General features: G+C 47.5%; 1 protein-coding gene across 1 annotated transcript in view; it reads left to right on the top strand.

Annotated features, from left to right (window-relative positions):
* Positions 1 to 15,000, top strand: part of clcn2a (chloride channel, voltage-sensitive 2a) — a 49,064-nt gene that overhangs the window by 26,294 nt on the left and 7,770 nt on the right. Inside the window, exons 4-16 of the mRNA XM_061242747.1 lie at positions 2,034 to 2,162; positions 2,514 to 2,647; positions 2,928 to 3,005; positions 3,510 to 3,533; positions 4,247 to 4,325; positions 4,931 to 5,056; positions 5,487 to 5,571; positions 5,832 to 5,933; positions 6,277 to 6,361; positions 8,899 to 9,054; positions 9,252 to 9,321; positions 9,722 to 9,832; positions 11,711 to 11,924. Coding sequence (XP_061098731.1) covers positions 2,034 to 2,162; positions 2,514 to 2,647; positions 2,928 to 3,005; positions 3,510 to 3,533; positions 4,247 to 4,325; positions 4,931 to 5,056; positions 5,487 to 5,571; positions 5,832 to 5,933; positions 6,277 to 6,361; positions 8,899 to 9,054; positions 9,252 to 9,321; positions 9,722 to 9,832; positions 11,711 to 11,924 — 1,393 coding nt within the window. The remainder of the gene's footprint in view (positions 1 to 2,033; positions 2,163 to 2,513; positions 2,648 to 2,927; positions 3,006 to 3,509; positions 3,534 to 4,246; positions 4,326 to 4,930; positions 5,057 to 5,486; positions 5,572 to 5,831; positions 5,934 to 6,276; positions 6,362 to 8,898; positions 9,055 to 9,251; positions 9,322 to 9,721; positions 9,833 to 11,710; positions 11,925 to 15,000) is intronic.

The following is a 15,000-nucleotide window of genomic DNA, read 5'->3' as shown; positions in this document are numbered from 1 at the left end:
GGGCAGCCCTGCTCTCTGAAGTGAAGGTCTGATTCCACGTAACCCTGATGCAGTTCAGTTTTTGCAGAGAGGTTACGCCCTAGACCTTGTCCATTACCTGCTGGCCGCTCCTGTGTAAACTCTGGCCGTGTTAAGTGGGTTACGGAGGCCGTCGAAAGTATGCCGCCGTCCCTGGAGCTTGGGCGTCTGATGACTGAAGGAAGCGTACTCGATTTAGCAGACAGTTCGTCCTTCCCAGACTCCCGTGTGAGATCCATGACATCATGTGTAGTAGGGACTGGCACGCACTGGGTACACAGCGAGGGGATTACTGAGGTGGAAAACTACGCCAGAGCCCGGACTATGCTGATATAAATAACAGGGGTTAATCGGCAGCTCTGACTCACTCACTGTTGGGTTTCTCATATTCGTTAATTCCTTCTACTGACATATCACTGTACAAATTGGCTCTGAAAACAGTCTCATGTACGGGTGGATAATGATAGCCTGTTTTGGTTTAGGGCCATTTTCCATTTCGGTAAGAAAATAAAAATAAAAATACCGTGCGTCATAATGTGAACTGAGTAGGGGTCAGATTTCTTGACAGGTTGACATTGATTGATAGGCCCTCCTCTGATGTGCTGCATTGAGTGTCGGTGCATGTCTGTAGGGCTGGCAGCATTCCATAGGGGAAATCAACAGGACAGGTGTGTGTTTGAGCATGTTTCTGTGTGTGTGTGTGTGTGTGTGTGTGTGTGTGTGTGTGTGTGTGTGTGTGAGAAAAAAAAAGGTGGTATTTATGACTTTTAGATTGCATTTAGATCATGTGAATTTTGTAGGTGAGAAGATGCACGTTTATCTTTTGACGAGGTGCAGCTCCAGTGGAAGACAAACTGTACCCCACGTTTAGGGATGCGTGCCTTTTCAAGGCCCATTGCGCAAAGTGGAGGCAAAACAAATGCGATGGTCAGCCGCTAAAGGGGTGGTTATTCATCAGACTAATTACGCTTGCTGTGCCTGGTAACCACACAGCAACACAAATTCGGAGAGATAATTCGCAGGGGCTCGATCTAGCCCTGTTTGGTTGTACAGACACTTGCTCTATATTTAATTTCGGTGTGTCACAGTAATTCATTGATGTCAGGGGGCGACATGGCTCAGGCAGTAAGAGCAGTCGTCTGGCAGTCGGAGGGTTGCCGGTTCGATCCCCCGCCCGGGCTGTGTCGAAGTGTCCCTGAGCAAGACACCTAACCCCCAAATGCTCCTGACGAGCTGGTTGGGGCCTTGCATGGCAGCCAATCGCTGTCGGTGTGTGAGTGTGTGTGTGAATGGGTGAATGGAAAAGCATCAATTGTACAGCGCTTTGGATAAAGGCGCTATATAAATGCCTGCCATTTACCATTTACCAGGTAAAATGAGCAGGACCCAGAGAAATATGGGGCGAATCATTCCAGGCTGCAGCGCGTTCTGTCTGCACGTTTGTATAACTCCTTATGTAAGCGGGGACAAAATGGCAGGTGACTCAATCCTGCCATATGGCGACATGCTGGGCTGTCGAGTCTCTTAGCCGTGCTCGTGCCTCGTACCCGATTCGGTTCTGAAGATTTAAGCACTTCGCCGAGGAAACGAGACGTTTGTCAAAACTCTGCCAGGCTCACGTCCGTCTGCGATTCACACCTGCGTGATCTGAACCCAGGCTGCCCGTCACCTCCCACCAAGCCAACGTTCTACCGAGATGGACCTTACCGCCTTTATGGATCTCCAGTTTCATACACATATACTGTTGGGCGCTTTCAAAGTCCTTTCTACTATGTTACAAGTGTAAAAGGTGGAGCAAGCCTCCAACTGCATACAGGAAGTGCATGTTCAGCTTGACTGCTGCTGATTGGTGAGGAGAGATTGTGGAAGCACTCTGATTGGTGTAGGGAGATGGTGGAATCACTCTGATTGGTGCAGGGAGATGTTAGGATCACTCTGATTGGTGGGGATAGATGGTAGGATCACTCTGATTGGAGGAGATGTTGATTGGCAGTGTTGGCCGTGTGTCTCCACAGCACAGAAGTGGATGTACCAGGGGCTGGGCTATAACGTGCTGATGCAGTACCTGGCCTGGGTCACCTACCCTGTGGTGCTCATCACCTTCTCCGCTGGGTTCACCCAGATACTGGCTCCACAGGCTGTGGGTGAGATACACACAACACCTGCACACACACCCCCACCTGTACACACACACACATACATCTGTACACACACACACACACACACACACACACACATATGCACACATACCCACATGTACACACACACACACACACACACTCACATACACATGTACACACACACACACTCACACACACTCACACACACACCCACATGTACACACACACACTCACACACACTCACGCATACACAACCCACATGTACACACACACACACACACACACACACACACTCACACATACACAAACCCACATGTACACACACACACACACACACTCAACCACTTCCTCCCACTTCCCGCTCCTCTTCCTCAGGCTCCGGTATTCCCGAGATGAAGACCATTCTCCGGGGCGTGGTGCTGAAGGAGTACCTGACCTTCAAGACATTCGTGGCCAAGGTCATCGGCCTGACCTGTGCCCTGGGCAGTGGCATGCCCCTGGGGAAGGAGGTGGGAGACCCCGAATCGGTTCCACATTCACGCCCGCTCCTCGTCAATCAGGAGTCAAACCCGTTTACTATCGTACTGACTCTTAGAGAAAAAAAAAAAAAAAAAAAAAAGGCCTCTCCCCTTTTTTCCATTTCCCTCCTTCAGTCTCTCTAATCCTTTCTCCTCCTTTATCCATCTCTACTCTCTGCCTCCCTCACTCCTTCTAAATCATCTCTCTTTCTCTATTTTTGTTCCCTCCCCCCATCTCTCTTTCTCTCTCTCTCTCTCTTTCTCTCCGTAGGGCCCATTCGTTCACGTTGCTAGCTTGTGTGCTGCATTGTTGAGCAAGTTCATGTCTCTTTTCGGTGGGGTCTACATGGTAAGAGAGACTTCCACGCACACAGCCCGTTTTAACACCAGTTCATACGTGCTTAACTTTCACTTAACACCAGCTCTATGCCTAACTAACACTGATCTTAACACCTGTATACTTGTTCTGCGTTTATCGCCAGTTTCACACATTTGCACCTGTTTAATGTGCTTGAAATCTAAAACTTAACCCCTAACACATACAGTAACAAATGTGTTATAACGCATACCACATGTGTTATAACATATAACTGATGTGTTATAACACATAACACCTGCCAAAATCATGTTATAGCAATTACATAAAGCAGTTAAAGTCAGGATAACATAATATATTGAAGAATAAATATATTTATTGTGATATGGGTATATCACATTTATTATGCAGGAGAAAATATATCAGCTATTGATACCTTGGTGTACGCGGTTGTAGTTAGTGTAGAATGAATTTGCTTCAAGCTACTGGGTATATAAACTTACTCCGTGCTTTTCTGTCTGAATCTTCTACTCTAAGGAAGAACCCTTTGAAGGAAACAAGGTAACGTGTGTTTGCTTGCGGCTGGGTGAGTTTGTGTTTGTGTTTGTGTGTGTGTTTGTGTGTGTGCGTGTGTGTGTGTGCGGGGACTACAATTCCCAGAATTCCATTTCAGAAAACCCGTCTCATGTCAGTGTCCTTCGCAGCATTCCACCACTTCATAGAGTTCTGCCATTCCTCCATCTGCGCTGATTGGCTCCAGAGACGGGGCGGGGACCGTAAGCTCCGCCTTCCTTCTGCTCTCCATACATAATGTCTGCGGTTCTGGTGTCTGCGTTTCTGGTGCCTGCGGTTCTGGTGTCTGTGGTTCTGGTGTCTGCAGTTCTAAAGTATGTGGTTCTGATGTCTGTGGTTCTGTGGTTCTGATGTCTGTGGTTCTGTGGTTCTGGTGTCTGTGGTTTTGTGGTTCTGTGGTTCTGGTGTCTGTGGTTCTGTGGTTCTGCTGTCTGTGGTGGCGTTTGGTTCAATGTCAATTTACAGTGTCCGACCAGCATTCCGTTTGTTCCAGGAATTCCATCTCACCGCTCCATTCCATCTCAGAACTCTAGAACTCCATCCCGACATCCCATCCCTCACCATGTGTGTGTGTGTGTGTGTGCGTGTGTCTGTGCGGGGCTCAGCCCTCTGTGTGTGTGTGTGTGTGTGTGTGTGCGCGGGGCTCAGCCCTGTGTGTGTGTGTGTGTGTGTGCGGGGCTCAGTTGTGTTCGGTGTTCCAGAACGAGCTGCGGAACATCGAGATGCTGTCGGCCGCTTGCGCTGTAGGAGTGGGCTGCTGCTTCGCCGCTCCCATTGGAGGTGAGAGAACTGTGTGTGTGTGTGTGTGTGTTATTGTGTGTGTGTGTTTGTGTGTGTTTGTGTATGTGTGTGTTACTGTGTGTGTGTGTGTGTTTGTGTTACTGTGTGTGTGTGTGTACAGGTGTGTTAGTGTGTGTGTGTGTGTACAGGTGTGTTACTGTGTGTGTGTGTGTGTGTGTGTGTGTGTGTACAGGTGTGTTACTGTGTGTGTGTACAGATGTGTTATTGTTTGTGTGTGTGTACAGGTGTGTTACTGTGTGTGTGTACAGGTGTGCTACTGTGTGTGTGTACAGGTGTGTTATTGTGTGTGTGTGTGTGTGTGTGTGTGTGTACAGGTGTGTTATTGTGTGTGTGTGTGTGTGTACAGGTGTGTTACTGTGCGTGTGTGTGTGTGTTACTGCGTGTGTGTACTGGTTTGTTACTGTGTGTGTGTGTGTGTGTGTATATTATTGTGTGTGTGTACAGGTGTGTTACTGTGCGTGTGTGTGTGTGTTACTGCGTGTGTGTACTGGTTTGTTACTGTGTGTGTGTACAGGTTTGTTACTGTGTGTGTACAGGTGTGTGTGTGTACAGGTGTGTATTACTCTTTCTCTCTCTCTCTGCAGGTGTGCTCTTCAGCATTGAGGTGACCTCCACCTTCTTCGCTGTGAGGAACTACTGGAGGGGCTTCTTCGCTGCCACGTTCAGTGCCTTCATCTTCAGAGTGCTGGCCGTGTGGAACCAGGACGAGGGTGAGCGTATGCCGCAGGGCACAAAATGGCGGTTGTGTGGGAAAGAGATGTCTTTTATGGGTATCTTACAGGGCCGAGATGCCGCAGGGCACAAAATGGCGGTTGTGTGGGAAAGAGATGTCTTTTATGGGTATCTTACAGGGCCGAGATGCCGCAGGGCACAAAATGGCGGTTGTGTGGGAAAGAGATGTCTTTTATGGGTATCTTATAGGGCTCCCTGATTCACGTGCAAAAGCTTTTAGGACCAATAACATGACCAATGATTGGTCACAGTGTTTGTTCTGCAATAATCATTGGTTGTGCTCTTAAAGGTTCTGCATGTGGTAAAGGTCTCTGTCAATCAGGGATCCTGCGCAATTATGCTGGTGAATGAGGTAACTGCAGACTGGTGTGTTCCTTAATCTCTCTCGCTCTCTCTCCCCCTCCCTAGAGACCATCACAGCCCTGTTTAAGACGCGCTTTCGTTTGGACTTTCCCTTCGACCTACAGGAGCTCCCGGCCTTCGCCGTGTTGGGGTGAGTTTTCCGTGTCGGGATGAGTTTTCCGTGTTGGGCCTCGCCCCCCAGCCCCGCCCTCTACTTCCACTGACTCCTTGTTCATTAAAAATGAGGTGATTAAAAAATGACTCCTGGGGTTTGAACATGGGGAAAGTTGGCAGTATGACTAAGATTACCACCTGGGTTTAAACATGTCTTATCTTTCAGGGAGTAAGGCCAACAAACTGACAAACACAAACCTCTCTCTCTCTCTCTCCGTTTGTTTCTGTCTCTTGTAGGATTATCAGTGGATTTGGAGGTGCTCTGTTCGTCTACTTGAACAGACTGATCGACCAGTTCATGCAACAGCCAAAAAGCATTAACAAAGTCCTGATGAAGAAGTGAGTTTTATCACACACACACACATACAGCCCTCACATACACACCTACCTGCACACACACACACATAGACTCACACACAAACACGCATACACACACACACAGCACACACACACACACACAAACACACACACACACACAGTAATACACACACACTCGTATGGCATCTAGAGTGAGGACCGAGTAAACTGACTCGAGAACACACACATACACAGCACTCACACACACACCCACACGCCCACCTGTACACACACACACACACACACACAGCACTCACACACACACACACACACACACACACACCTACACACACACACTCACTCTGTACTCTCTGACTCTCCACAGTCGGTTGGTGTACCCAGCCTTGGTCACTCTGCTCATATCGACTCTGACCTTCCCCCCTGGGTTTGGCCAGTTCATGGCTGGACAGGTGAGATACTGAGCTGCCATCTCTGTCTGTATGTCTGCCTTCATGTGTCCCTGCCTGTCTCTGTCTGTATGTCTGCCTTCATGTGTCCCTGCCTGTCTCTGTCTGTATGTCTGCCTTCATGTGTCCCTGCCTGTCTCTGTCTGTATGTCTGCCTTCATGTGTCCCTGCCTGTCTCTGTCTGTATGTCTGCCTTCATGTGTCCCTGCCTGTCTCTGTCTGTATGTCTGCCTTCATGTGTCCCTGCCTGTCTCTGTCTGTATGTCTGCCTTCATGTGTCCCTGCCTGTCTCTGCCTGTCTCTGTCTGTATGTCTGCCTTCATGTGTCCCTGCCTGTCGCTGCCTGTCTCTGCCTGTCTCTGCCTGTCTCTGTCTGTATGTCTGCCTTCAAGTTTCTCTGCCTGTCTCTCTTTATGTCTTCCTTTCTCCTTCCATCTGTCTGTCTCTCTACATATCTCTCTCTCTCTCTCTCTCATTTGTCTGTCTGCCTGTCTCTGTCTGTATGTCTGCCTTCAAGTTTCTCTGCCTGTCTCTGCCTGTCTCTCTTTATGTCTTCCTCTCTCCTTCCATCTGTCTGTCTCTACATATCTCTCTCTCTCTCTCTCTCTCTCATTTGTCTGTCTGACTGTTTTGCCTGCCTGTCTGTCACTGCACATCACTCCTGTTCTCTTCACCTGTCTGTCTGACTGTCAGTCCATGTGTCGGGAGGAGGGAGGGCTCTGTGCTGATCAGGTGGTCTGGGGGAGAGAGAGTGAGAGGGAGGGTGGGAGAGAGAGAGGGAGAGAGAGGGAGAGAGAGGGTAGGAGGGGGAGAGAGAGAGGGAGAGAGAGAGAGCGATAGGGAGGGAGGTCAGAGTGCTGTTCCTCTAATGAGCGGAGATGCCTGCAGGCTTTCGTAGGAGAGAGAAAGACTGACATAGGGCCTCTCACTGGCGTTCCTGTGGTGCTTTCTGCTCTAATGTCCACAAGACTGTAAGTTTCGGGACTGTACTCATTAGCTAACTCTGCCACACTGATGTGGAAACTGAAAATGTTGATTAATGTGCACTGTCCCTGGTAAATAAATGCATCTAACCAAACGGTTTTTTTTCCCATCTCTTTCTTAAGGTGCTTTTCCCATTTTCCTCTTTCTCTTCCCTCCATTCCTGTCTTTTATCCATTACCCACTCTCTCCCTCTCTTTCTCTCCCTCCCTCTCTCTTTCTCTCCCTCCCTCTCTCTCTCTCCCTCCCTCATTTCCCATTATGTTTTTGTGTTTCCAACTAAAATTGACCATCTAACATATTTAAAATGTAAATGTTCCTTATTTGCATGAGAAGAGAAGAGCTTGTTGCTGAATAAATACATTTTGTTTGAGTTAGTGAGATCTCATATTTTATCTGGATTAATGGTGACTCAGTTTTCTTGTGTCATTCATGCTAAATAAGCAAGACGTCTATTTAGCAGCTGTTCTTTCTGATAACCAAAACATTTCTCTCTAACATCTTCTAGTTTTGGTTCTGGTTTTGATTTTGGTTCAGATTCTGGTTTTGATTCTGGTTCTGGTTTTGGATCCGATTCTGATTCTGGTTCTGGTTCTGATTCTGATTATGGTCCTGGTTCAGATTCTGATTCTGGTTCTGGTTCTGGTTCTGGTTCTGGACCTTATTGCACTGCAGGTCACTCAGAGCTCAGTGTGTCACTTGTACAAAAAAAAAAGATGGAAAAAGTTATGCGGCACCATTTTCTATTTTTCATTTATTTTAATGCACCTCATTTCGAATTAGCAGAGACTGCTTTGGGAAATCAAAAGTGGGTAGAGAATTCAGGGTATTGTGCAGCCAATCAGCTGTAAGGGGCATGATTAGGTGGCCAAATTTAGAGAGCCACTTTTGTGACCAGGACCCAAAAAAAATAACACCCTGACTCTTTCAAAAAGTGACATCTTTAACATAGTGTGACGGGACAGTTTCATGTGTCATAGTGCTATTTGTGTAGTATGAAATATTTAGTATGTACTGTATACTGTAGGCGGCACGGATGGTGCAGTGGGTAGCACTGCCGCCTCACAGCAAGGAGGTCCTGGGTTTGAATCCCGGTCGGCCGGGGCCTCTCTGTGTGGAGTTTGCATGTTCTCCCTGTGTTCGCGTGGGTTTCCTCCGGGTACTCCGGTTTCCTTCCACAGTCCAAAGACATGCAGGTTAGGCTGATTGGAGAATCTAAATAGCCCATAGGTATGAGTGTGTGAGTGAATGGTGTGTGTGCCCTGCAATGGACTGGCGACCAGTCCAGGGTGTATTCCTGCCTTTCGCTCAATGTATGCTGGGATAGGCTCCAGCCCCCCTGCGACCCTGTTCAGGATAAGCGGGTTAGGATAATGAATGAATGAATGAATGTAAACTGTACTGTGAAATACACTCAACATTGACAGCAGTGCTTCATTATGTCCTGCCAACAAAGCAAAACTGAATTGAATTGAATGTGTGTGGCGATCTCCTGAGCCTTGCATCCTGGGAAATGTAGTCCGTGTTGTCACTTCCTGTCTGACTTCCTGCTCCCTCAGCTGACCCAGCACGAGTCCCTGGTGGCTCTGCTGGATAACCGGACCTGGACCAAGCAGGGCGTGGCTGACGAGTTTTACTACATCGGCCCCGTCAAGGTGTGGAAGCATCCGCACGTCAACGTGTTCATCACACTCATCCTCTTCATCATCATGAAGGTGAGACTGGTCTTCCTAATGTAGGTGTTAATCACACATTAATGATATACAAATACATTAATTAAGCATGAAATATACTTTTTCTTAGTTCATATCTCTCTCTCTCTCTCCCTCTCTCTCCCTCTCTCTTTCTCTCCCTCCCTCTCTCTCTATCTCCCTCACTCTCCCCCTCTCTCTTTCTCTCTCTCTTTTCTTAGTTCTGGATGTCCGCTCTGGCCACCACCATGCCTGTTCCATGTGGGGCCTTCATGCCAGTTTTCCTCATTGGTGAGTCAGTGTGTGTGCCTGTGTATCACTGTGTTAGTGTGTGTTTGTGGGTGCTGTTGTGCTTTTGTGTGTGTTTATGTGTGTGTATGTATGAGTGCTGTTGTGTGTTTTTGTGTGTGTGGGCATGCATATGTGCATTTTTTTGTGTATAAAACTGTGTGTATGTGTGTGTATATGTGTGCGTGTATGTTTGTGTGTGTGTATATGTGTGCGTGTGTGTATATGTGTGTGGGTATATGTGTGTGTGTGTGTATGTGTGCGTGTGTATGTGTGTGTGTGTGCGTGTGTGTGTGTGTGTGTGCGTGTGTGTGCGTGTGTGTCTGTGTGTGTGTGTGTGTGTGTGCGTGCGTGTGTGCGTGCGTGTGTATATGTGTGTGTGTGTGTGTGTGTGTGTGTACAGGGGCAGCGTTCGGTCGGCTGGTGGGGGAGATCATGGCAGCCTGGTTCCCAGACAGCATCCATCCCGACGGCAGCATCTACCCCATCGTCCCCGGGGTGTACGCTGTAGTGGGTGAGTCTGTGCCCTTATCCCCGTCCCGTCCCCCCCTCATCATCCTCTCTAATCCCCCAAAAATAACCCCCCTCCACTGTGCGACACTACACCTGCCACCTCCGTAACGCTTTCTACATCAGCGAAATGCGTTAGCCGATGTTTGCCCTACATAAACACTTATGGAGATAGACACCTAGCATGCCGTGTTCTCACTCGTATCATCAACGACATTGCCACGTACCAACCCTGCCCTGCGTGGGCTACTCGTTGTGTAGAACCATTCAGGAACAGTGTTGTGTTGTGATCTGCTTGGATGCAGAGATAGAGATCACAAAGATAAACAAAAAAAAAACAAAAAAAAACAATGTCCAGTTGTTCCATTGCTGCAGCATCCTCCGAACTGTGTGAAAATAACGGACTTTTTAGGAGCCATAAATCTGCCACCCGCGCCCGCTGCAGCTCCTCAGACAGACTGCAGTTCCCCCAGTCGGCCAGAGGTGTCACTGTTGAGCATCCATCACCCGTCGCTGCACAGTCAGCACCGACTACGCGCTTTAACGGAACGGCCTGTTCCATTTCCAGGTGTCGGGCGGTCGTCGTTAGCGTGTTGCATAAGCGTTTAGCGTGTTGCGTAAGCGTTTTGGCGTCCGCAGATACGCCTCCGCCCCCGCACGTCTTCTCACAAGCTTCTCCTCATTTAAAGACCTTATTAATAGCCGGCATCGTGGCGTCAGGCGCGACACGTTATTAATGATCGAACACGTATTGGCAGCTGTGTACTGTGTGACACACGCTGAATCCATAAATTCACTTCTCTCCTTATGTAATTTTACCTCCTGTACTCGTTCTTCTTCTTTTTATCCCTCTCTCTCTGTTTCTCTCTCTCTCTTCCTCTTTCTCTCTTTCTCTCTCTCTCTCTCTCTTTCTCTCTCTTTCCCCTGATCAGGGACACGGGCAGATCATATTGCGCCTATCCGCGTGTAATACGTTTTTTTTTCTTCAGTTCCCGATTCTCCCGGCGCTTGGCTTCAGATGTTAACGAGACGTCCTGCCGACTGTATTGAAGGAGACGTGCAGCTGAAAGAGGGGAAATGAGCTCGCCAGAGATCAGGGGAATGGCTGTGCGAAGCGCTGATCTGAGCCACAACGAATGAAATCTCCCCGCTTCACTCTTAATGAACAGCGCCCTCCATCAGAGGGCTACAGTCGCTGTAATGGGAACAGAAACGGCAATTTCAGGGGAGGCATGGGGATCAGACCGGGGTCAAATACGTAACGGGTTTGGATTCAAATGCCTTTCTGCGCTCGACCGATCTTGCCTGGCGCAATTGAGCCAATCAAGAAGACCAGAAGGCAGGGTCTACACATTTTGTTTTGAGAGTATTTCACAGGTTCCAATACACCAGACGAGCTCAGTAAAGCCTAAAAAAGGATTCGAATCCAAATCAATTATGTATTTGACCCGGGTCTGATGGGGGTATGATCTCTGCGTGTTTCTGAAATAGCCACTACTGATGCCTAGCAACTTCCGGATTTGAATACTCTCTATTTCAATCCAAAACAAATACTATTAGGACTATCAGGTCTGGAGCGATGCCGTCACAATAAGTTCCAGAGTGTTGCAGAGCTTTGAAGCAGGTGTACCGTAGTGCCGGTTTTTAAACAGGAATCTGCGCCCCTCCCCCCAACACTGAACACCCCTGCTCATGAGTAACCCAGCGATGAAGAGCGATGACATCACAAACGGGTTCCAGAGTGTTGCGAACCGCTTGGAACTCGGAACGCGGTCAGTGTTCCGGTGTGACCGTGGTTCTGTTCCGAGCCACGGCGTTGCGGCGGGGGGGGGGGGGGGGGGGGAGGGGTAACCATGGTAACCTCTTCCCCCACCTGTCCCAGGTGCAGCGGCGCTCGCGGGCGCGGTCACGCACACGGTCTCGACGGCGGTCATCGTGTTCGAGCTCACCGGGCAGATCTCCCACATCCTGCCCGTGATGATCGCGGTGATCCTGGCCAACGCCGTGGCCCAGAGCCTGCAGCCCTCCCTGTACGACTCCATCATCCGAATCAAGAAGCTGCCCTACCTCCCTGAGCTGGGCTGGGGCCACCACGAGTGAGTCCGTCCGTCTAATCCTAACCCTACTCCTAACCCTAATCCTAACCCTAACCCTAACCCTACTCCTAACTTTTCACCCACACCAAATCAAATTAGTTTACTGGACAAAGGCCTATCATTCGTACCGACAGCAAACATTAGAAAAAAACAAAAAGAAACCCTCAGAGGAGAAGCTCAGGAGTTTCACAGAAAGCTGAAACTAGCTGTCTTTTTTGAGGGATCAGAAAACACAGACAGAACACCCTTTATGGCCCGATCCAACTGGGAACCCAGGGAGAGCCAAATCCCGGGTACAATCACACAACTTATAAAAGACAACAACACCCTGATCAAGGCACTTAACCCCCAAACCCATAAAGACAAAAACAACCTCAGCAGAGGAGAGAGCCAAGCACTACATCAGCTGGCAAACAATAAACAAATTGTCATCAAACCAGCTGACAAGGGGAGTGCCATAGTAATCATGGACAGAACACAGTACATCCAAGAAGCACACAGACAATTAAACAACACTACACACTATAAAAAATTAATTCGACCCATATATCTAGACACAGCATAAGAAATATATGACATTATACAGACACTATTAGAAAACAATTACATCACAAAAAAACAAAGTTTTTACCTAAGGGGGGAGGAAAATCCTAGACCAAGGGTTTTTTACCTCCTCCCCAAAATACACAAACAGCCCCAGTCCTGGAGTGTACCATATGAGATCCCGGTAGGGAGACCTATTGTTTCAGACTGCAACAGCGAATCCTACAGGATCGCAGAATACATAGACTATTTCCTCACTCCACTGTCAACTAAGCACAACAGCTACATAAAAGACACATACGACTTCATACGCATAGTTAAAAACACTAAAATAACACAGGACACCATTTTATTCACAATTGACATAGATAGTCTCTACACAAACATAAACACTGCAGCAGGGCTAACAGCTGTAAAACTCTGGATGGAGAAATACCCGGACGACAGCCGCCCGGATACATCTCTCCTACAACTGTTAGAAATCAACCTGACAAAAAATGATTTTGAATTCAACAAAGAATTATTTTTACAAATCAGCGGCACAGCGATGGGTAAGAAATTTGCACCGGCCTACACTAACATTTACATGACACACTGGGAGGAGACTGTTTTTCAAAAATGCCCCAAATTAGCCACCAATTATTTTAGATACTTAGATGACATATGGGGAACATGGACACACAGTTTAGAGGACTTCAAACACTTTATACAAATCCTCAACACACACCATAGAATGATAACAGTTAAATACATCACGCATAACCAACAAATAGATTTCTTGGACACTACCACATACAAGGGACCCTCTTTTTCCCAAACACACACTTTAGACACTAAAGTTTTCTTTAAAGAGACTGACACACACACACTTTTACATAAAAACAGTCTCCACCCTAAACACACTTTCAAGGGCCTGATCAAATCACAATTGCTCAGGTTCAACAGGATTTGCACACAGGTAATAGATTTTGAAGAGGCTACCCAGACCCTCTTCAATGCATTAAAACCAAGGGGGTATTCCAGATCTTTCCTTAGACAGGTCCGGAAAACTTTCTTAACCACCAGACAACAAGACACGCGCAAAATCATTCCGCTAATCACCACCTACTCAGCATTTAGCCTAGCTGCAAACAGAAAAATTAAATTAAATCTAACCCGCACTCTACAGAACACAAACATTATCCAGGACTATAAAATTATCTCAGCATATAAAAGAAATAAAAATCTTAAAGATCATCTGGTAAGCAGCAAACTACCAGAAATTAATACTTTACCGACACAGGGCCCAATATTTTACAAACAAGCCACTACAGTCAGAAACACCACTACCAACACAACCTACATAATAAAACAAACACTAACTAAAAACACTAAAAACTGCATATATGCCATTAAGTGCAAACAATGTGGTATAATATATGTAGGAGAAACAGGGAACACAATTAAATGTAGACTAGCCCAACATATATACAACATTAGAAATCACAGAGAGACAGACACACACCTGGTGGCTCATTTCCTTCACCATGGACTTGAGGCACTAGAAATATCGGGCCTTCAAATGAACAATAATTGGACACCGGAGGAGAGACGCAGGTTTGAGAAACACTTGATTCTCAAACTTAGCACTCTATTTCCAAGAGGACTAAATCAACGCACATAGAGCACCGACACAAGAGGGACCAAATTCTTCCTACTTAAAGGCTTCAGTACCCTGAATGGCCAGTGCAAACTTTTATTTCCCAAGAGGCCCTAATATGGGACAACTTGGGAAATAAAGATTTCTTACTTACCTAACCCTAACCCTACTCCTAACCCTAACCCTACTCCTACTCCTAACCCTATCCCTAACCCTAACCCTAACCCTACCTCCCCAAACTGGGCTGGGGCTACCATGAGTGAGTCCATCCATCCATCCATCCATCTGTCCATCTGTCTGTCCATCTGTCCATCTCTCTCTCCCCCTCTCTCTCCTTCACTCTCTCCACTTTCCCTATAGCTCTCTCTCATGTTCTCTCGCTCTCTCGCTCTCTCTCTCTCTCTCTCTCTCTCTCTCTCTCTCTCTCTCTCTCTCTCTCTCTGGATCTATTACACTCAAATTCAAATTGAAGTTGAAATGTACCTTATTAGCATGGGAACTGGCGTGCACTTTTGTCACCAATGCAAATGAAGACGAAAGCCAAGAACATTAGCGCTCATGCTAACGCTCCCGTTCGCCCTCTCTGACACTCGCCCACTTGCAATAAATCTCTCACCTGCTCTCATTGGCCTTGATAAATATTTGCCCATCCCTCACTTAAGTATCTCTCTCTCTCCCTCCCTCGTGAAGTCTCTCTCTCTCTCTCTCTCTCTCTCTCCCTCCCCTCCCTCCTGCATATGTGAGAGAGTGCTGTGTGTGGATGGGTGCTCATGCATAATCACCTCGGCTTCAAGGTCAATCAACAGATGCTTTAGGGTCAATTAAGTAAACAAATTGTTTGCCTCTCCAGGGTTGCCTAGCAGAGTCTGTTCTCCCCTCCCCCCCACTCATCGC

The sequence above is a fragment of the Conger conger genome, chromosome 5 (assembly GCF_963514075.1).
Source record: "Conger conger chromosome 5, fConCon1.1, whole genome shotgun sequence".
NCBI classification, from domain to species: Eukaryota; Metazoa; Chordata; class Actinopteri; order Anguilliformes; family Congridae; genus Conger; species Conger conger.
This window is presented reverse-complemented; position numbering and strand designations above follow the sequence as displayed.